General features: G+C 41.5%; 2 protein-coding genes across 3 annotated transcripts; both read right to left on the minus strand.

Moving 5' to 3' along the window:
- Positions 1 to 2,148: 2,148 nt before the first annotated feature.
- On the minus strand, positions 2,149 to 7,825 carry LOC145901519 (succinate--CoA ligase [ADP-forming] subunit beta, mitochondrial-like). Of its 2 annotated transcripts, XM_082989235.1 has the most exons (12): positions 7,683 to 7,825; positions 7,419 to 7,566; positions 7,310 to 7,327; positions 6,941 to 7,040; positions 6,382 to 6,550; positions 5,795 to 5,897; positions 5,072 to 5,236; positions 4,545 to 4,706; positions 3,930 to 4,072; positions 3,439 to 3,559; positions 3,272 to 3,360; positions 2,149 to 2,900 (listed from the first exon to the last, which is right to left on the minus strand). In XM_082989235.1, the coding sequence occupies exons 1-12, from the start codon at positions 7,743 to 7,745 to the stop codon at positions 2,826 to 2,828; spliced, it is 1,356 nt and encodes a 451-aa protein (XP_082845361.1). In that variant the 5' UTR covers positions 7,746 to 7,825; the 3' UTR covers positions 2,149 to 2,825. The 2 variants fall into 2 exon arrangements, with proteins under 2 accessions (XP_082845361.1, XP_082845362.1); XM_082989236.1 differs by lacking the exon at positions 7,310 to 7,327.
- A 1,520-nt stretch (positions 7,826 to 9,345) lies between these two features.
- Positions 9,346 to 16,057, minus strand: LOC145904060 (dual specificity tyrosine-phosphorylation-regulated kinase 2-like). The gene is made up of 7 exons (XM_082992285.1): positions 15,799 to 16,057; positions 14,712 to 14,870; positions 13,569 to 13,985; positions 12,183 to 12,311; positions 11,852 to 11,986; positions 11,316 to 11,441; positions 9,346 to 11,089 (listed from the first exon to the last, which is right to left on the minus strand). Exons 1-7 carry the CDS (start codon positions 15,964 to 15,966, stop codon positions 10,424 to 10,426), a joined length of 1,800 nt encoding a protein of 599 aa, XP_082848411.1. The 5' UTR covers positions 15,967 to 16,057; the 3' UTR covers positions 9,346 to 10,423.
- Positions 16,058 to 23,857: the final 7,800 nt, after the last annotated feature.

A 23,857-nucleotide genomic window follows, 5' to 3' on the forward strand; every position in this document is an offset into this window, starting at 1 on the left:
TCAGTGCAACACAAGCTGTTTTAATCTTTAATTTAAATAAATCCTAGAAGCCATTTGTTCATGACGGCCTTGGTTTGAAAGGAATTCCAATGCGATTGTGACACGTTTAATTCGATTGGTATGAGGAAGATCCATCTCGAGGGACGTCGGGCCGTCGTCGTGCATGGGCCCAGGACAAACCAGAAAATGACTGCTTATCGACCTTACGGGGTGTTAAAACTCGATCCAACACGATGTCCAGACACCGGAAAGCCGTTTAAAGAAGATTTATTACGGGACTTTTAAATTTTATTGCCGCTACAAACGTTAGTTGATTGTGAATATTGGCCTAAGAGCTAAGGAAAAACGTTCGCATAGAAAACAATTCGAGAAAACTGACTGAGCGGGAATGGCGAACAGGAAAGCCAGATTTTAAGTAGGCACGCGGGAATGACGCAAGAGTTTTTAACTAAACGCTCGCACAAAATAAACTGCTATTCGAAGAAACTGGCCGAATGGGAATGGAAGGCAGGCAGGCAGGAAGGGAACGAAAAAGAATAAGGTTGTGAAAAAACCATCACGAAATTGAATCGCTGTGGTCCAGAGGCGGAGTGGCGGATCGATACAGGCCGCCATCGATTTGTTTTGGAATAATAGAGTTCGGCGTGAAAGAAAAGACCTTTCTCCATCGTCGAGGCTGTCTGTCGGATTTTCGTTAGCACTGGAAGCGCCTGTTGATATCCCGGGGGGCAGACATCCTTGCTTTTAATTCGCACCGTAGCATCAATATTTTTCCGCCCGCGTCCTAAGCGATGAATTATAGGGGTCTGCAAAAAAGACTTGGCCACGTTCTGTTCGTCCTAAATCGATGTTGGTGAGCTTGTTGAAGTTATCGAACTGCGCAAATTGGCGAAGGTTTCATAATGTTAAAAACAAACCAGGTTTTTCCATGCGAATTTAACATTACCTATATGTGGCCTACACAAAACCTTATTTTGATATATTTGTTGTGCAGAGATGTTATTCAATTATAGTGAAATAGTGTACAGCATTATCATTATTGACGTATTGTTGTTCAACCGGTTAAATTTGCACTAAAAGTGATTTTCAAGTATTTTAATGGGAAAAGTGTTCATGCAATGACGGAGCATTAGGTGAAACGCGCGTTGGAACAAAACGACGTCGCCACCGCGAGAAATTGCCTAATCCGATTAAAAAATCGATTTGGTTTGCGTCAAAAATCACTTCAGCCCGTAAATCAGATTCTATCATGAGTTTTGTGTCACGGCATGCATTTAAGGTAAGGACACCTCGTCACAGAATCGTCCGGCGGATATAATGCACATACAAAGTGGCCACAAGGTGGCGCAGGGTATCCCACGTAGCTGGAACCTATCAATATCCCACACCCAACTGTTTTACTCTAATTTATTACCGCACCTAATTAATTTACCGGTTCGAGGAACTTTTCTAGTGAATCATATTTCTTGAAACCTACCAGACGACTTTTCGTGGTTGTTCAGGAGTTTCGTAGTTTTAGTAACGTGATTATGTGTTCGAATGCATGATAACGTTCAGGCCTAATGGATATAAACAAACGATTCTCATGAATTAAGTAAAGTTGTGGCAAGCTATTGTTACGAGTATATTCTACATTATTGTCACTAATTCATTTTGAAAATTTTGAAAAACTCGTAGCTATCATTATAGCTGTTTGTGTAAAGCAGTTGGAACGCGCACTGTGTTAATTGTCCGTCTGCACTGTAGCAAACGTCACGTTTAACTGTATGGGTTATCTTGACCGACTGGTAATCGATCAAGGCAATCAGAGACTGGCTAATTAATTAAAGATGTTAAACAAAGTTTGTTTGAAAGGATTGTTTATTTGACCTATTGATAAGTTGCCAATAAAAATATCTGAAAACCCAGGGGCAATTTATTCTTCTTGCGGTGTAGATTCTTATGTTGTTGCTGCAGGCTGGTATTACAGCGCATTTTTGTTCAACGGACTAACGGACGAAAGCCCGAAACGCGTGTAATCAATTTTCTGTTCTTCAAATACGTCTTTTCCAAGTACAAAAATTCTTCTTTTGAGCAACAAACTTTGGCAAAGCTGCCCGTCTCCTTCAGGTAAAAAGCAAGGACACACACGTCCATTTGATGCATAACCTTGATACGAACAAACTTCATTAGCACGGCCGAACTGTTCGACACAACACACATCACACAACGGACAAAGGTGCAATAGGAACTAAATGAAAACAACAGTTGCCCGTACGAACCAATAAGTTACATGAACTTGGCCGCTCCGAACGTGAATTTCACTTAAATTGCGTTTGGCAATAACACATAGTCCTGCGGTTGATACATTGTATGGCACAGCAAATCCGGTTTCAGCGTATGGAGAATTTTAGTCAACGTTGTTAAACTCCAAAACGTGCGAAGTTGCTTGTTGAGACATTTTTTTGAAGTTAAAACAGCCAATCGTCACCAAACCAGCAGTCGCTGATAGAAACACACTAACTTTGGCAAAACCGCGTGTCAGCAAGTTCAGGCAAAGACCCGACATAACAGCGTAAGGCAGTTCAGTTTCAAAACACGTAAAAAGTATTGTTACCCTATCCCACCTATTACCATGAAACCATTTTGCTCAGTTAAGGACGCAAGGCACAAACACAAGGCCACGAGCCTATTTTGACAGTTGTGAAACTCGTTTGCACAAAAATGCGTTACTTGGGTAGAGAGGAGGCGGGGATGCAGAACTTTTGGGACAAACGACAAAACAAAAAATATATAGATATGATAGAAAACAAAGGGTGGAAGCAAGCGAACTTTTTGAGGATTTTTTAAATTGGGAGCTCGAACTTAACGTCGATGGATGCTTCCTTCGAGAGCTTGACGATATCCGACAACTTGACCGCCTGTAATACAGGGTAAGATTGTTGTTTGGAAGGAATTAGTCCATGAAGGTTTCCGGGTAGTATAACCGCAGCCATTTTTCGGGATTACCAAAAATGCACAATATAGCAAATTCCCCCCACCCCATTGCTTTCATTCTTTTAAAGTACGTTAATTTTAGTTGAGAATGAATTTCAGTGAACTCATTAGCTATAAATGGACTAAAATTTTTTTTGACATAGTTTACTCTGGAAATGTTGTTATTTTTAACAGGCAGGCGTGCCTTTACTTTTATTATCTCTGGGTTATTTGGTGTACGTGTCATATACCTCCATGGTCTGTTATACTGGACATTACCCGAATTGGCTGCATTTTATACTGGATAAAGTCTTACCATTTTAGCAGCTTCGTTAAGATTGTCGCAAGTTAGAATTCGTAGTTGAGATTGGGCGATCAACGCTTTCGCATCTTCAACCTGGGTACCTGCAAACATTCGGGAACGGTCGCTTAGTGTTGAGGTTGCTAGGCAACGCTATATATTAGATCCGGATAATGCCTTGCCTTGAAGTCGGACTACTATGGGTATCTTGAGGTCGAGGCTTTTCGCCGCTTGAATTATTCCCTGAGCAATAATATCGCAACGCATAATGCCGCCGAAAATGTTCACAAGGATGGAGTGTACCTGCAAAAGAAAGAAGTCACCCATCGTCTCGTGTTCACATTGTCGTGTTACCAAATCAGCGCAATCGAAATGCGGGGCTTTTTTATCTCTAAAACTGTTGCTTTTTTTAGTGTTTCTCAAACCGGTGAGCCCAACCCGGTATGCGGTGTGAATGCAGGCAGACATTTTTTGGAAGGCCTTTAAATACCCGATTACTTTTTGGCAACTTGTGACGACATAACTTTTAATTAAAAAAAAGCGTGACGTGAAGGTTTTGAAGCACTCTTAATGTTGTAATTTTTGCCTCGATTTGTGGTAACTGAATAACTACTCTTTGGCCAGTCGATAAGGAACGATTCACTTTACCACCATTCAACGAATGGGGACTTACCGATGAATCGGAGGTGATGAGTTTGAATGCTTCCTCCACCTGTTCCGACGTTGCTCCTCCACCAACATCCAGGAAGTTGGCTGGGACACCACCGTGGAGTTTAATGATGTCCATCGTTGCCATGGCAAGACCTGCGCCGTTGACTGCGGCAACGTAACATACATTGGTCGGCGGGTTTAAAGAGTGGCGTAACCAACAACGGCAAAATAAACATGTTTACGATCTCATTTACGTTTAAAAGATGATGTTACAAATTCAAACCGTACGTGACATACATTCACACTAATAAACAAGTTTGTGTGTTTAATCTGGTCCGCCGGGACCGTTTGGTGGACCATTGGTTCGCCTGTTTAATTTTTTATAATTTCCGGCCCGGAAGTCAAAAAGTTTGCCTATCCCTATGTAATGTTATAGGTTTTATGCAAAGAAGAGGTGCCTTGAAATTAGCCCAGAGCCACAGTCACCAGTTGCAGTGATGAGACCCTACAGTTCCAAACAGTGTGTACACCCTGTCTGCAGCTCTCATTGATTATTATGGCTCTTTTGCACGTATAAGACCTTCTCAATTTCAAGCAGCTGTCACATTCATAACATCAACATAAGCAAGTAACTCACCCAAGCAGCCAATATTGCCGTCCAGGCCGATGTAGTTAAGGTTGTGTTTTGCCGCTTCCACGTCGCGTTCGTCCTCCTGAGACCAATCACGTTGAGCAAAAATTTCCTCCTGTCTGTGGCTGGCGTTGTCGTCAAAGTTCAATTTCGCGTCCATGCAAACGACTGTTGAAAAAAAGAAAACGTGACTAGCTGTAGTTATTGCAGTAATCCAAGAAGAATATTTTATAGTAGGGTAAATCACAGAGTATTGATAGCTTTTCCAGCAAAGCATCCGAGACATACACAGTTGTTACTCCTTCCTAGATTCTATACGAATCTTGATTGACTTGGTAATGAACACTATGGGCAAGAAGTAAAAACCTTTATAGCACAAACCCAGTTAAAATAACCACACAGTGTCGTCACAATCCATTGCCATTGTCAGTACACAATGCCCACACGCCTTTCATTTCAAACAATGCACAGTTAACAATTGGTCCCCTCACACTAACAATTTCATATAAATTCGGGCAAATGAGCTGACTTACCACCACCTTCTGAGTCCTCAGACATAGGGTTGATTTCTATTAGCGTGGCATCACGTTGCACGAACACATTGTAGAGTCGTTGTATGTAATCGGCAGCTTGCTTGAGGTTCGACTTCGAAAATCCCATCCTGGTGGCCAAACGCATGCATTGCTCGTCTGTCGCACCTGTAAAGTCAATAGGATTGTAATACATATGTGCAGTTTGATATCACCATGTTAATTTGGTTGGGTTTCCAAATGATGGCAGTTGTGGAACAGGAAGCAAAATTTTCTGTGTATTTTAATACTCTTATTGCAGTATTTTGCTAAGCCAGTGTGTTCAAGCCCATAATGTTTTCAGCTTGGAAAGGTAAAAGAAAGCATGTTCCTATGGTTTATACCGACAAACAGTACTAAAGAAATATGCATGTGACGAATTTCTTTCCAACAAGCAATTTCAGTCGAGCTGATGACAAGAGTTACAAAGGTGATGATTTTTCCTCCAACAATTTACCACAAGACAAGCATAGTTGCACAACGCAAACAAAATGTTTGACTTGAGCCCGCGAGTAACGTTTACGCACACCCCGCTGCCATGCGGTTAACCACCAAAGAAAGTGTGCTTGTGGTAAATAGATAAGGCTAGGAAAAGCTGGGTGACTTGAAACAATTTTAAAAAGTTTCAAACGGTGTTTTTGTCAAAATTTTACTTTAATTTGAACAGAATTTTTTTATCCAGTTTACCTATGCTCATGTCAACAAATTCTTTTAAAATGGCATCTGGAGTTTTCTGCGCTACAGCTTCAATGTCCATTCCACCTTGAGAGCTGCCAATCAGGACTGGACCCTAAACATACAAACATAGCAAAAAACTGTGTATCCAATAATAGCAGTGTGTGTAAACTGGTTTTTGTTTTTTTTGCTACAAATGGTCAAAGTGGTGCAAGAAATGAACTTTACTGGTAATTTTATCTTGGGATGAAAGAAAATCACATGCTGCAAGGAAATGGTAATTGGTAATGCGTTGAAACGTGCAAGCTAAAAAACAATTAATTAACTTTTCATGAGCGAAAACAGTGTGGCTTGCAACAAGCCAACATAAAACAACTATTTTTCAACAAAATTTGCCAACAAAGAATAGTTTATTTTCTGAAGTTTTAGCACAAAAACTGCGTGCCTTCTCCAGACTCCAGACTCCAATTACAACAAGGAAATTGATAAACAATGGGAAAGGATAAGTGACAGTGATCACAATAGTAAATTTTAAACACATGCTGGGACACTTGCTTTATTGCAAGGGTTACCACACCGTTTTATGGCCACACACTTACAAATCTTTCTAAGCCTCTTTCCATCGTGATCGCAAAGTAAAACTCCCGTCTGGCATATCGCCTCTCGACGACCAGTACTTTGTTACACATCCTCCCCTTCTCACCAGTTTGTTTCGTGAAGAGTTTGTTTCCAATCATTTGACTGGCAACCTCCTTTGCTTCTTTGGGACTAAACACATAAGCAAAGAAGGGTTATTGTAGCAAAAAATGTGTAGTATTAGGTTAAAGCTACTTTTTTCAGGGTTGAGAAAAGGGCAAAAAAACGTAAGGTGGTTGAGAACCGAAAAGTCACAGATGCTATTGTACATGTTTTACAAAGAAAACACTGCAATTATATCTTAAAAATTTAAACTCAAAAATGTTTTTTCTTGTACGCAAGCAAATCAATGCATTCAATTTCCTCAACTTTAACATGTTGCATACTTAATAAACATCTTTTATTTAAGCGAAGTGGAGCCAATAATATGAATTGCAGCTGACACAATCTTTTATTTAGATCTACCGAAAAGAATGGATTTATGGTTAAATCTCAACAGGATAGAAACAAATACAAACTTACGAAAAGACAATTTTAACCCCTCCTTGCAGCCCACTTTCAAATGTACCTTTGCCTCTACCACCAGCTAGGACTTGCGCTTTTATGACAGAATCTTTGGTTTCTGCAAAAGGTTATTATCATGCAATTATGAAACAACTATAATCTTATTTTTAAGCCAGCAAAAAAGAAATATCATAAGTCAAGTACAGAGCAAACAAAATATCGAGTTTGTCGATCAAATATATACAAAGCAGAAATGGTGTTTAGTCCATGGAACACATGCCACAAGTTAAACAAGTCACAACTACACAGATTATACACTTGTCACATTAGCTACATACAAAAACACCAGCCCAAATCCTGTTAAAAGATGCCAAAAGCAAAATTTACCTTTTTTGTCACCCTGACCTGACAAACAACGGTAGAGTGGCATGAATTTTGGAAACCAACATGTAAAACATATGGCTTTGTATCATGCACAATGACAAGTTTAACTTACTTAGTTTTTTTGCAATATTGAATGCCTCTTCAGGAGTGGATGCTACTCCACCCTCTGGTGTGGCAATGCCTGCATCTCTTAAAATGCCCAAGCTGATGTATTCGTGAAGAGATAGGTTTCGGTGCTGATTTAACGCAGTTGAAACAACCTGAAAAGTCATGGAATTATTGGTAGTTTTTCAAACAAAATTCATTCGTTTACAGGCAATTGAAAGAAAATAAATCTTATCTGCATAAAAAGTATAGGCTACACATTAAAACTCACTTTGGCTGTTTTACCGAGAGAAGTCCTCTGCGTTGTAAGCAATTTTCGCAAAACGGATGCCATACTTGATAAATAACACAAGGGAAAAAAACAACTTAAATTGTGTATATTACTTTGGTTGTTCAGGGGTGATTGCTACAAATAAACCTAAAATCAAATCAACAAGTTATCAGTAAAAGCCATCGAAGTGGTTTAAGGATAAAGCATAAGGTTATACAACTGGAAATGCTAAATACAATCTGTTAAGGCGGCAGGACTGTTTCAAGAATAAAACTACTTTTAACAGCCTGCTACCGGTTGTCAATCAAGGTGATATTACGAGATCTCATGCCGTATGTCGCGTGTCGTGTCGCCAAGAAAACTCACGTCATCCCACATATGTTTTAAACAGGGCAAAAAACAATTTGTTAATCATTTTTTTAAACAAAACATGAAAGCAAATATTTTTTTAAAGTGAAATAATTGACAATTAATTCCATACACACGGAAACAGAAACACACGTCTTGATCGGTGATTTTAAAACTGTGGGCCCTGGGCCAGTAGTGGGCCATAAAGACATTTCCAATGGGCCACAGAGATAATTGAACTTGTTCCACTATTTTAGTTTTTGGGAACCACTAGTTTAGCATGAAATTCCGTTCTGACACTGGGTTTCGCCAATGAGTCAGTGCGTCAGAGCGAATAGAACCTAAGCAACATATGGATAGCTGCGGTGAAATACAAGCGCCTTGCTTAATTATTGTGATGGTTATGGTAGAACTAAAATTTATCTTAACATGATCCAAGCTATAATAGTTGCAAAAGAATGAAACAAGCATCAATATTCATGGTTTTAAGGTTTTATTAAATTGACAAGAAACCCCCAAAATGCCTAAACAATATTGTAGACACTGTATTTAGTTTTGCAACGTAAGAACAATCATAATGGACTTAAGCTGTTGCCAATGCGGTTATTTGTAGCCATTGTTGTTATCACGTAATTGTAATATGTTTGGCAACACTTGCTTTCGAGTATTTCCGTTTTGTTATTGCACTCTGGCGCCGGTTGCTCCAAAGAGTAATTGGAACCCAACAGAACTTAAATGGAACCACAGGGTTTTGCGAAACCCACTTTGGAAATGAATGTTTTAGACGAACACCAATCCGTAAGTTTCAAATTGTACGTAACACCAACAAAATATTATTTTAATTTGTAACCACTCCAAGCGACAATCGATTGGTTTGTGAATATCACAAACTCAGTTTCAACTGTACGAAAAAGGCACAAATCCCATTGTTGGGATGTTTATTTTGATTACCTTACAGGAACAAAGCTCGATTTATTTTGCCCACAAGCGTAACGCATGCTATACGTGTGTGACAATAGTATCTCGTTACATGTATTGTCCAAGCGACCAGCCTTACTTCGGCGCTGGACGAACCCGAATTATCACCTTCAATATGGTAAACAATGGCCCATCTCTGTTTGGCTGTCGTTTTTTGTTTTGTTTATGACAGACCTATAGGTTATTTTGGAACTGAACATAGCTTTTTGTTTGCTAACTAATGAGAACGCACACACTAAATGAAACACAAATAAATGCACCATTTCATATCGGTAGTAACTTCAACCACAACGCGTCCGTCTGGCAGACGCCCGAAGAACACACAAGTTTTCATGTTTAAAAGTTCGGACGCTTTTAATGGGAGCGCGACAGTTCGTGGAACTTACGGCACACGGGTAGCGCACGGACAAAATAACAAAACACACCATTCGCTAAAAACCGAAAAATGGCGACAAGAGCTAAGTAATAAAAGTGTCAGAAAGAAGCGCGAAATGAAAACGTGCAACTGGGGGTTGGTTGCCGAACGGCAAGGCGTAACATCTATAAGCGTGCTGATGGCTTGGCGACTGTGGGCGTTGCGCTACAGGAACAGTCATAAAAAAGTACATATGACAGGGCCTCCATTATGGAACAGGACAAGTGGTTTTGCAGACGCGTGTAAACAAAACCTAGTGCCGGTGTAAACAAGGCCAAAAGAGGGTAGGTTTGGATATTTAAAAAAAGGAAAAGCTGCAGACGTGTGTCGTCAACAAAACTGGGGACCAAACGAAAACGTGCATTGTTTCAAAATGTGTGGTTTCCAAGGTTTAGGTATTTCCTACACGAGGCACTTTGCGGGATAGGCGGATGGGGGATCCCCCGTTGCGAAACTGTATGGGATGTCGATTTGCCCGTGCAACGTTTCCAACTACGCCGGTAAACTGTTGTAAGCCCCGGCAAACACGAGCGGAAAAGTGAGAAACACATCGGGAGGGTTTCGCTCAAAAACCTGAGCGGAAAAGCACCGTATAAGCGAGAATCTCTTCGCTGCCTTGGCGGCTGCGACGGCGTGGTTGGCCGTGACGACCCGTGCGGTTGCCACGGCAACAAGAGGCGAAGTTCAAATTTCATTGCGCATACAAAAGTTCAACGGAGGACACGGTATAAGATGACTCAGCGTAAAAAAACACGCGTGAGCACAAAAGTAAAACACAACAGTGACGTCACAGTAGCACGAGGTTGAAACTTGTTACGTCGAAGGTCGGCGGACAGGCGCACTCTTGCGCGCATGCGCGGGATCAGGTAAACGAGACGAAACCGAAAAATGCAAAGACAAAGAACAAGAAAGAAGAGGCTTAAAAATCGACAGGAAAATAAAAAAGAGGGTGGGTCGAAAAGAACGAACGGAAAAGTGCTTCTCGAAGAACGCGCCGCGCTCATCCGACGATCCGTGGAAGAACGGTGCGCGTCGCTGCCATAGCAACATGCACGTCCTTTGCTTTGCCTGAGCTCTGGCGGTTGTAGGTCTGTGGCTTGATTCCAGATGCGTTATCTCCGCGAGGTACCCCAGGAGGCTTTGGAAGGCGCCGCCGCAGCCAAGAGTGCCGCAGGGCTTGGGACGGGGTCATTCGGGCCGCCGGGTCCCATTCCAGGCAGCGCTTGAGGAAGTCTGTGAAGAGCGGGTCGTCGCACCCCTTGAGAGCCGTGACCCAGTCTTTCTGACCAGGCGGGCCGCGTAGTTTTCCTCTACGGGAACGTCCAGGCCCAAGCACGGTGCTTCCGTCCGATACGGTCGTGACTTGACAGTAGCGCGGGTAGCCTTTGGAGCTGATGAAATTTTTGGCGCGCTTGGCCTGGTCAAGCAAGCGACGAGGGGGCATTCCAAGTAACTCGATTGCGCAAGCCAACTGGTCTCCTTCATCTTCGCCGGGTAGGAGTGGATAGCCAGTGAGGAGCTCGGCGAGGATGCAGCCGAAACTCCACATGTCAATTGGCATGCCGTACCGGCTGCCGAGAATGACTTCGGGTGCGCGATAGAAGCGAGATTGGATGTAGGTGTAGACGCGCTGGTGTTCGTAGCACGAAGAGCCGAAGTCTATGACCTGCGATGTCCAAAAACACAGTTCAGAAGCAATAGCTTACAGTTATTGGTTTTATTAACGCCATTTCAATAAACCAGACATGGTGTCTCTAGAATTGAAATATTAATTTCTTGTCACGAAATGTTGAAACCGCAAGTGAAACGTGTATACACATATTCGGTACAAACATGTTTGTTCCGTTAAAATATAAATGATCATTTCTCCTTTTTAGGGAATTGGACTTTACCTTGATGCCGCTTCGCCCTTGCTGTTTAAGCAGGATATTTTCGGGTTTCAAGTCGCAGTGGATGATGCGGTTGCGTTGCAGGGCGTCCAAACATTGCAGGATGGAATGGGCGAATTTGCGAACAAGCTGTAAGAATAATGCACATGTCATATGCGGGAAGCAATAAAGATACCATGGCTTGTGGGATTGACTTAAAACGAAATATTCTGCAACCGGTGACACAAAAGGTATACTCAAACGCTGATGAAAGAACGTTCAATCATCGATGAGCACTTTCTGCGAGTCATGCCATACAGTTTAAGCTGCTTGTGGTATTTACAGCGAGAAAATCAGTTTCCACACATGAGTTAATCCCCTGTGGGCAACGTACACCTTTGTTGCTCCATGACATGCGATTAATCACACCACACTAACGAGATATATCGATCAACAACTGTTGGTGATTCTTCTAGCAACCCACCACCAATACCACAGTTGAGCAAAGGTATTGTTCAGCAACAAATCGAGAGAATGCACATGTATGGCATTTAGCCTACCTGAAGGGAAAAGCCCTGGAACTTGTTTTTCTTGATCAACTCGTACAGATTAATGCTTAGGAGTTCGAAAGTCATGCAGATGTGATTACGAAACGTGAAACTCTCCAGTATGTGGATGATGTTCATCGCGTTGTCCTGCGTTCACAGAAAAACATTTGTGACGTCACAATACGCTACCGTTCAGTTTGTGCGAGAGTTGTTTTGAGTTAGTAGTTTGTGAATTAAGTTTGCAATACACGCGAATGCAAATAATCCTTTCCTTAAACCAACAATATTTAAAAAAATGATTGTTTCGAAAAGCTACACGGTTTCAACAGGCTTTGAAAGTCACCTTGTCTTGCTTGCGTAGATGTTCCAGGATACGGATCTCCTCGGCCGCTTGTCGGTGAAACCGCTTTTCATTCCTGACGATTTTTAGCGCGACGTGCTGCTGGGTTTTGTGGTCGTACACTTTCAGCACCTGACAAAGGGCGAAAGGAAAATCGTAAAACACACCGTTGCCAAGTACAAAATTGCGGGTTTTCTTAAGTCTTGAACGTTCACAAGAAAGTAAGCAGTCTGGCCGGAAATGCGTTGAGCGCAGTTAAATTTAGAGATACGACGCAAATTGAACGTTGCAGAATGATTGAAGTGGCGACCTAGGCGCAGGTATATAAGGTCACATGTAATGTCATGGCGTACTTACGTCTACACCGGCTGTTTATTCATTACGTAAAAGATTGGTACATAGCATCTGCGTTTAATATCCATGCGACATACGTAAAATGTCATGGTTTACGGTGAGCCTTAATGGGGACGTGCATTAAAATATCCGTCATTCAACTTGCATGGGTCTATGGAATTTTGTCTATGGAACAAGAATTTTGAACAAGTAATATCTTGTCAGCGGTTCAGGCAAAAAATAAATCGTTTAGCTCACAGCTAACATTACGTGGCAATATTGGAGGCATTAAATGACTAATCATAAAATCAGCGTAATGCTGGCCATAACGAGGGCAATTTGATGAGGTGGTTGTATATGATTGTTTGGGTATCAGCGAACTATTAGTCGACTAAGTTGAAGTAATGACTAGATAAAAATTACAACGATTCCAGAAGGACAATTTTAGGCAATAATTGAAAAAAAATTTTTGTTCCGAACAAAATTTGTCAAAAACCCAGTTTTTAACTCGACCAATTATAACGCCAGACTAGTTTTCCAAACAAACGCATCCTACTGGTTTCGTAACAAATTTCGTCAGCTTGGTGGCAACGTGTTGGTTGCGCCAATGTGTTGCTGGCGCGAGAATCTGTCGCCCGGGGTAATGGTTTCGAAGGATAGAACCTTTTCCTGCGGTTTTTCTCAGTGTGGTGTTGCCAGCTCGTTTCCTTTGCGCTTTTACACGAGAACACGAATTAAGCGTTACTCGAATACAACGTTTCACGAACTGAATTGTCCTTTCAAACCCTGCAACGTTATTTCGCTGGACAAGAAACCCCCTAAGACGCTTTTCACCGAATATTTGTTTCGTTTTGACTTTGTTGTTTCAGCGAAGTATTAGCGAACATGTTTGGAAAGTTTTGCGTAAAACCAAATAGTAGCTCATAGAACCCTTCATATTTTGTAATGGAAACCAATTTGGAAAAAAGCATCAATGCTATGTTATAAATTTCGCACTTTAGCATTTGCCACGCCATGAAATATAATCGTACAAAGCTGTGAAAATGATGAACAAACCTGGCCAAAACTGCCCTTTCCGATCACACGCAATACTTCATAGCGATAGGAGATGTGGTCATGGGGTACGGCGATGTATGAACACTGGTCGTCGTCGTACCCATTGTTGTTGGCGGCTCCCGCCACGCCTTGGCGTTTTTTGGCCGAGGCGCCGGTAAAATAGATATGCGGGAAGCTGAAAACTTCGTGGTGTTCGTAGGACGACAACTTGTGCATGAACTGCTTCATTGCCGACTCTGGTGTCATGTACGGTGGACCTTCGGCGGAAATTTTGGACTTGGCTGAGCCGCCGGTGCCGGTGGAGCCACTTTCGTGGAACCCTGAACCACGTCTGGTCTGATGCTGGGGCGCGAGGGCGCGTCGGGCTGGCGAGGCGTGGTGACCGGTTCCGTACGTCCCTTGAGTGGCGTCTTTAGTCTGCAAAAGGGTTAATTTTGGTTAAGGAATGTTTTTCTTTGCCTTTTACAAATTCATACATGTTGCATACGTATGGTACATAAAACACCAGTTAACAGGGGATATTTCGTTTGTGTCTTACAAGAAAACTTAGTTAAAATTTTATCTACCTTGATAAATTTCTCCGCTAAACGTTTCCAGTTCTTTTCTGCTATTAAAATGTCGACTGGCAGCTAATTATTTAAAAAAAAACTGCACAGTACACTACTTTACTCCAATGACTACCTGCTACCTTTAACAACAGGTTTGCTCAACATATGGGTAGCTGGAGGCTTAACACCAAGTTTTTATGACAATGACAGGCACAAAGAAAAACTTCCTTCTACATACCAGATAAATAGATAGGCAATTTTAATGACACTTTACTGGTTATCGCTTTGAGGACGTGGTAATGGGGATATAGTGTGCAACTGGGCTAATCACCTACAGTTAAAAACCTATTAAATTAGCTTTAAACATTATAAGTCTTGTGATGTAGCATTGGGGATTGAATCGTAAGTTGTACCAAGAACTCTTTTAAAAAGCAATGTTATGCGATTTTGTTTATTTCTGTTTTTTCTAAGTTGCACATTTGTAAGTATATACTTCATTTAGGTAGTTTTAAAGTTTAGCAAAATCTCACACATTGCACTTAATATGCATGGACATTAAATACAAGCCACATGCCTAACTGGTTGTCAAACTTACATGTCCATCTTTTACTGAAGGAAGCGATGATCTTCGCTTCACTGTCCCAGAAGAGGGTGCTGAGGTGTTCTTTTTAGTCTGCATTGTTGCTAGGCTTCCATTCGGCAAAGTGCGTACACCAGAAGCATCTCCATGGTGGCTCTCAAACAACTGTTGAACCTTGATAGAAGAATTGCACAAATGAAAAATTGTCCAAGTACACCATAAAATTAGGCAATTAAGATACATTTTAAGCTTTTTATATTCATTGGTGACAGGTTTGAGGAAAATTGTAAAATAATCATGTATATATAACTTGGTTTAATTTAAAAAACAAACAACTTGTTTTAAAGCCAACAAATTAAAAGAGTAATAAACCTACATTTCACAAAGGTGGAAACAGCGACAAACAAATAAAACCTCATAAGCTACCTGGCAGGGGCACGATACCACAATGCATTCAATCAGTAGAAGGACATTATAATTCAAAGTTTCCTATATTAAAGAATCTAAAAAGTATTTTGTAACAATCACCAACTTCCAGTTTACATTAAATTGCAAAAATGTGGCCGCCTGAAAATCCTAAGCTGGTAGTCAGTGCTACTGACCTGCACTTACAATGATCTGGTTTGCCAGACAAACACACTAGCTTATCAGTGCCCCAAGATTGGCAAAGGCAAAATTGCCACAGGCAAGCTGTCGGATTTGTCCTTGTGAGCTGCTATGCATAATATATTCAGATCATTAAGAAAGCTGAATTATTCATGATTATGGGTGTAGCAGAGTGGCGGAAATGCCACAGAGTTGCTGTCCTGTGGTTTGCACATAATCCAATTACATGTGAGCAGTGCCATTGACTGAAACTGACCCCAAATTTTAGACAGTTTGCACGCTGAAGATGGAATACAAATTGATTTAAATGGCCGGTTCATTTTGTTTGGATTTAATTTAACTTGACAGTTATTTGATTTGATTCTATAGCTTTTGGGAACAAGTGGAATTTATTGCATCAAATAAAGGTTAAAAGAAACTACCATTAAGAAAAACAATGTTGATTTCCGTAATTAAAAGTAATATTTTATTTCTAAAAGAAAAGAAAACAACCAACCTGTAGGCCATTCGAGAGGTCTCCCAGTCCTGTGACGACCTGGTTTTTAATTGGTGGAAGTCCTACATGTCCGGCAGGCTCTGCAATTGTCCTTTGGTGATGTGGATGCGAATACATGCTACTTATCAGATTCTTGGTCAGCATATTCTTTTCTTTGTCGTTAACCATCACAGCAGTGCTGGATAGTCCAATTCAGGCAGTTAGTTAAATTACAAAGTGGTCCCCTATCCCCCCTGACAGACACATGCTAAGTTGCATGGGACCTGGAAAATTGTAACATCTTGAGTTATTGGCCTACGCTTATAGTTTATTATGAATCATTGCATAAATAATTGTCAACAATCTGAAAAGAAGACATCCAAATGCACTCCACTCCTTAAATAATGAATAAATAAACACTGTTTTGCTGAAAACCATTCACTGCTTGCTGGTTTTTTTCTCATCAATTCCACCACACTAACCAGAACCTATGTAGGAATGTCTGCAAACAGAGATTGCGCACACACATATATATCTACACACCTGTGCAGAGTGTGCGAAAATTATGATGAATATTTGTCCCACGTACAACTTGCGGGCAACTACGCAAAAACTTTTTGAGTCACAGCAACCACATTGCAGGACAGTCGCATTCGGTTGACGAATAGCACTTAATTATTCGGACATACGCAAGACGAATCGGTTGCCGGACCGTGCAAACGTCGTAATGCGGCTGATGTGGCGGAAGTTTTCATGTCGAATTGCTCACATTTTGCAGGTAAGGTGGTTTGGTTGGTGAATTACTGAGTTACGGGTAACCACAATATGCAGATTTTTGGAACCATCCGTAAAGATGACAAGATGTAAAGAGTCGCAATGGGCCAAACGAAGGTTACCGGAGCGGTACATTTTTTTGTGAATTAGAAATCCGAACAATTTGAGGAGAAAATAGTCGTTCGTTTTCCTTTCTACAAAGTACACAACTCGTTTATACAACATCGCCGAAAATGCATTTCTCCGCAAATGTAAAAATAAACCTTTCAATGTGCGTAGGCGAACAAATCCTATAGTCAGCGAGTCAACGCAGAACAACGCGAGTTAATGAACTTGGAGCAAATAAGTGGGACTAATAAACAACCCTGTGGCGACCTATTGGCCGGAGCAACCAACTGAGTAGACCCTTAACATCTTAGAATTGTAGTCTTAATCGATTCAAGGCTGTAATTGTGATTCAAGTCGCTGCGTTGGCGGGCTGGTGGGTCGGAATCGATCACACGTAAGGTCTTTCTAATGACGTCAAAACCGAGCGGTAGCAATTTATGTCCAATTGCCCACGTCATTAGGCAATCGTGTTGCCGAGGGTGTGTTTAATTACAAGCGCCTGCCTAAACACTTGCCGGCCTGATCCGCCGTTAAATAATTTACGATCGCCGGCTTCCTGTAGGGAACACGTCCGCACACTTTCTACAAGGGCGCTTGCCCTTTGAATGCATAAGGTTTTCCGCTAACTGACACTATGCTACCGATGTTTAATCTTGTTCAAAAATTACGACGAATAGATCGAATGCAAATCTGTCAAGGACGCGAAAAACTGATAATCGTGTTAACGGTAGTATTTCTTCCAACTAACCGCAACCACAAACACGGAAACTGCGCAATACACAATTGGTCGGTCTGTCGCCCGGTCAAAAGCGCCGCCGCCTATCCAAGCGGTCCCACAATATCACCGAGAAGCCGAAACAATGAAATACCATCGCTGCCATTCTACTCGTTGTTTGTCGAACATCTGCCCGCGACAAAAGGTGGCAGCTCAGGAGTTGACAGCAGATGCTGTAAGGGGATCTGCCACACCGCAGATCAATTGCGATTTCACGACCCCTGCGTGGTTTTATGTGATTCAGCCCATCTCGCGCTCGATGCAAGTCTGATCGCTTGGTGGTAGATACTGATGACACTTTACGAGTTGGTTGTGGTCATTGGGAGCCCGCTTGTAAATCGTTGTTTATTCATTTTGTTCGACAGGATTTTTTTTTCAAAATAACGGTTTCGAAAATATCCTTTAGGTGGTAATTTAACAATAAAATCACCTTTATCGTGACAACACGTTCCCGGACAGAACAAACATAACCACGGTGGCGATACATTACATTGGCACTTTGCACCTGACTGGGCACACCACCAATGCGCGTTAATTCTGAAGAGAATTAGGTTAACACCCTCGTGATTCATATTTAGTCGCCGACGGAAACAAACGGGGGGTAAAATAACCTCATTGTGAGGCCGAGCAACAATACCAGCGCGACGGTAATCAACAGCCCACTCGTTACGCATGAGCGACCCCAAGTGGCCAGTCGGATGCGGGCCGGCGCTTGTGAAAGAACGGGGAACGAAAGCGGGGCAGGTCGTAGCTTTGTTGCCTTGACGCGAGAACAGCAAGAGGACAACATGGGAGCTTTTCGACATGGAACATTTACATGACTTAATAAAACTTTTACGGTGCTTGTTGTGAAGGGAACACCGGTTTTCCAAAGTACGTGGTCTCGCTGTAGGGGGGGCCAATATTGGTTAAGTTTTAGTTCGGTGTGGAACCCGCCACTTAGACATTATACAAGCGCACCGCACCACTTACTCAAATCCAAAACCCAACAACATAGAAACGAAAAGTTGTTTTGGCGAAATAATCGCAGATAGGTCTTCACACAAAGATTTAATCACAAATGTTGAAAGGCCTACTTAACGACGCCTTTCGGTTCGCAGTTCTGTATCAAAAGTTCACAAAGACGAAATCGCAACTAAAATTGCCCTTCGGTATACAAGGCGTTTCCGTCTTAATCGAAAATCGCACAAAAGCGAGGACGTCGCATTCTCTCAAAGGGGCGGCGTTTGCTCGTCGCGAGGTCATGTTCGCTGGATCGAATGCCTTGTACAAACAGATTAGTTTTGGCCGTTGGTTAATCCGGGCGTACGCGACATGCTTTTTGGGCGTATTTACATTCTGTACACGGTGCAGCAAAGTGGACTCTGGTCTCATGCGGATTCAAAAGCGATTTTTTTACTGTACTGACAGTAAACAGTGATGAGAGTATTGACAGCTGATTCAAACCGAACCAACGCTTCAAGGTGAAAAAGATCCATGCCAATAACAATGCATATTATTAGGTATATTTCTTTTAGGTGTAGCTGCGTGCTGTTGATTTAATATCAACAAAACCCTTCGGTACCCCGTCGTTTAACACAAATAAACAAAGGATTGGCGCGCAGCTCAATGACACACCGAACACACGAAAGGAGATAAAGCAGCTTTTCTCAAAAACCTCGCATAATGACAACGCACCGCACCGCACAAGACAAATAAACATGTACAGCATAAAATAATAGCCCATCTGCCCACCGTACACCAACGCCATGTCACCGCCCACAGTAAATCCCACGCAAACTTTTGGAATACACTCTGTTCTACCAAAGACTGAACAGCAACTAATGCGTGAACTTTTCTGATGACACAATGCAGGCTTTGTGACGTCAAAGCAGCGACTGGCGCTCAGCTGTCAGCGCCAAATCGTGGGTGGCAGCAACGCGGGGATTTCGAAAAGGCAGCAATTTCGGTTGCTGTTTTGGTTTATAATGGGATTGATATTTCGACCGCCTGCAATGACTACCCGGAAGGGCAACTGCCTTTCAATAAAGTGAAAATCGCGTGATGTTTGGCACGTTCTACTTGTTCTAAGCAACACAAATCACTTCTTGTGAGAACCCTGACAATATCCAACGACATTCGTGTTAGTACTTAAAGCTAGTACTAGTAAGGCCCGAGCTTTCTCGGTTAAGAAAATCTTTGATGTTTTTCCACGTCTACACATGGATAGACAAACGTTCCACCACGCCCACAAACACCCAACAAAGTATCGTCCCTGGTCCCTGTTAGTAACGATTGCTCGTCAAAGCAGCATACTAGAGGGACAAAAAACGTTCCCTGACATCCAGAAAGACTGCAAAGTGTGGCCCGATCCAAGAGAATAATTTTAATTAAGTTTTGTGGCTTTAAGTTGAGGGTTTTGTGCTGCAAACATAGACCGTATCATTAAAAATTCATAACGGGGACTAAAATATTACAATAAAGTCTATCCTAGAAACGTCAACGAGGCTATTTTCAACCCACGTACGAAACAACGGTCTTATGAAAAGAACACGCAACCTTCTACAAATAATACAACTACTTGACCTTATAACTTCATAGACGAGAGAAGGACAATGAATCCATTCCAACTATTACATACCAGAATCGATTCTGTTGTACACCCGATAGCCTCCAGTTCGATTAATTGTGGCCCACGAACAGACGCTACAGCAGAGGCCGCATGTTATTATAGCAATTTTTTCTGTCTTGTAATCCGTGTAGTCGTAAACATCGCTTAGACACACACGGGAATTCTACGAGTATTGCATAGACGGAGAACAAACAACTCTTTCTCAAAACCCAACGACATCACGGCAACCCGGTCCCTCATCTATGAATACCTTTACAATGTGAATCACGCGCAAGCGCGGAAAAAGGCCAGATTGATTCCCAAGGGGCGGCCAGCTGCGCAGACATGCATAACCTCGTGCTTGCGCTGTCAGCGCCCGGCACTGGCGTGTCTGGCTTTCCCATTTCCCCCGGGATTGGGAATATTGAAAGTACATCGCAATGTCCGAGTGCACCGGAGAAGGGATTTAATGCATGATGGTGTTGACAAGCTTTGGTTGGAGAAAGTATAGCGCTGCACCGGGTACTCAAAGTAATATCTTTAGGCGGCCTAGTCGTATAAGTTTGGATTTAAAGGCGATCTTAAATTAAAGGGACGAGAGGTTTGTTACTAATGGCTACAAAGTTATAATGAGTTGGTTAAATTACAAACAGGAAACGAAACCTATTTCTCAAGTGAACTTAAAACTGCCGGGCTATGAATCAAAACCGACCCGGGGTTTTCCAAAAAAAGGTCATGACATGATTAATTAAACGCCATGCAACACGGTATTATTTTCAAGGACGCTTTCACTGATTGGCAGTGTGGCAAAAACACTGCTCACCCAGTGGATCTCCGTGCCCACAAAGTCCAACGTTGGCACATTTTCAAGCACCCTCACTCACTGTCAACACTAACTTCGCTAAGCCGCACAAGGGAATATGCATAAACACCATTGAGCGTCTACAACAATTTGCATTACGTCAATGCACAAAACGGGGAGGGGAAGTCCCACCCTTGGACGCGTACGACTGTGAGGTCACAGTGAATGCAAGCGAGTCGATTGGCTGCGCCTTAATAAGGTGAAGTCCTCGTTGGGAGCCCGCAGGGACCTAAATGTACTAGTGGCGTACATATGGGGCTTGTTAGAGCCATTGAATTACGTCACACAAATGGCAGAGCACCGCGTTTGTCCTTGAAATACGCAATACATCACATATAGGGTCGTTAGATTGTGGGACGTACACATAGCATCTGAGCGATGGTTTATGATGTAATCCATGTGGCCCAACGACTAAGTACCGCATTGGTATTGGAAGGACTATTTTTCATAACTACATGGGCGAAAAGCTATCTCGCACCCTTGACATTTTGGTGGAAAGTCCTTCCGCGCAGTTTTCGATCAACAGCGCACTAGAAATGGCAGGTAATCATCGACGAACACGGCGCCAAATCACGATTTCGTGCCCAAGTCAGTTGTGTACTTGCCGTACAAATCCCTGGCACTTACGGTTTGGTGACGCATAAATCTGACTACAGTTCACCACAGTACGAAGCTTTACGTGACCAGCCGTCAAGAGCGTAGGCCCAATTCAGAGGACCCTTGATGAATGGTGCTTGGCGTTTGGGTTTAAATCAAAAGGTAAACTAGTGGCCGCTGTCACGGCTGAGCTATTGATTTTAAATGAAAACAAACAGGGTAGGCTTACAACTATCTATTGTAATAAAACAAAACCTGCCGTTTGAACACATAGTTTTGTCTCAATTTTATGGTTAAATAGTTAAACACAAAAATTATGGTGTCTTGATGTGGTTACATTTAACATGCCTGACAACTAACAACACATTTTATTGAATGAAAAATAATTCCGAGTAATTGTAAAAATTACCTAAACCTAGCGACAACTGTCGAAACAAGGCAAATGTATCAACGAAATCAACCCAAACACTGTACAAACATCACAGTTTCCTTTTCAATAAAACACTCAATCAGACAGTGCAACAACTTTCTATCCCCTGTTACCTAGATTTTAATATGACAACAATGGACAATGTCCACGAAGCTGTGTGAGCACATAATCAGTAATGCCTCGAGGGCAAGAGAGTGATAGCAAATGCTGATGAAGAAAATTTGTCACATTTAATCCCAACTGTAATCACTAAATTAATGTCAGGTGACAAAATACCAACAGACCATGTAAAAATTCAACAGAACTTTACATACCAATGTTATCAAAATCCAGCTATATTTATTAAAGGCTACCTGATAATTTCCAATAGTAGATGAAACATTGTTTGACATAATTTTGGCTATTTTTTAGGTTTGGCCGAATTGATTAGGCAACTATGACTTAGTCTGCAGCAATGAAACAAAAAGTACTTTACTGTCATTACAATGCTAGAGTCCTATCCATACATACACAAAATATCATGACTATATCAAAACTTTTAGGACTTGTAATTTTTTAATTTGCAGATTTGAAAACACAATTTTCCAACTAAATTTTGATAAAGAATTAATTTTAATTCCCATGCAGCAATTGTTGGTTCAAACTATAAAATGTAAATATATTTTTGTTGTCGAAATATGGTAGGAATTTAAAAGTAAACAATTATTTTAGGAACAATAAAACAATTCAAAGGGACATTTGCAAGACAAACTACTGTTTACATTTCTTTACTTTCAAACGTACAAAAATAACCTCGAAAAATTAAAATATTACCGAGTCATAAATCCCAGCTAAATTCAAATAGTGAACACAGTTCCTTTCGGCTCTGGCAATCCATCACATTCAAAACAGAAAACTTTTCGGTGACTGATTCACTGTTCCAAAAATAGTTGTTCGACAGAAAACTGTTTTACACTTTCATTAATAATTTATGCGACATTAATTCATGAAAAAGACGATTCACCTTTGCCCATAGTTTAGTTTAGCAATGTGATGATTAAACGTCACAAACACGCACTGACGTCATAGCAACAGTCAACCGAAGTAGTCTCGAAGCAGCCGCGTTTAACTATATTCGAAAATTGTTGCAAATCAAGTTGCCACCTTGGAATGCAAACTTTCTTTGGGTGGATTTCAATTATGGAACCGGACGTATAATCTATATTCAATAATAATTTAGTTTGGTAAATCAACAAAATGCGACGACTTTACCTTCGGAGGCCAAAATCCCACTAGGGTCAATGGGAGCCATAAAATTTACTGACATGTTGCGGGTATATTTAGAAACATAAAATTATGTGGATCATTAATTTTACTCTTTAATACTGACTCGATACCTCTCAGGTTTTATCTGTGTCCAAGCTATTTGAAAGTTTGCTTGTCTAGTTCATACGTTGTAGTTTTCTGTGCAAAATAAACATGATCATTTTTTCAAGATAGAAAATAAACGACCACAAACTAAAATAGAAATAACCAAGAATATCGGTTTATTGTGGCATTTGCTGCGTCTGTGGTGTTCAGTTTTTTTAGTTTCGAACACCATTGTAGCTATACCACAAGTTCGTAACCCATAGCTGTAGAGCCGCATGTGGTTCTTTTACTTTCTGTAAGGCTCCAAGATTTGGCCAATTTTATAGGGTAAAAAACAATAATGTTAATTAACAAAACACAATTGAGACTTCTGGTGCACTTGGCTGCATCGATAGGTTTTACAAGCATACTGAAAATATATGGTGATGGTTGATGTGTTTTACTAACGACCGCATATCAGTATTTCTATTAAAAAAGTTTCGCCAGCGGGGAATGCCCGTCTTGTCCTCGGTCATTGAGAAACTCAGTGATGTCACAAGGCAACCGGTGATGCATTGGGGTCAATTTTCGGGTCGAATAAGCAGGGAGTCACGT

This window comes from Ascidia mentula, chromosome 5, assembly GCF_947561715.1.
Source record: "Ascidia mentula chromosome 5, kaAscMent1.1, whole genome shotgun sequence".
In the NCBI taxonomy this organism is placed as follows: Eukaryota; Metazoa; Chordata; class Ascidiacea; order Phlebobranchia; family Ascidiidae; genus Ascidia; species Ascidia mentula.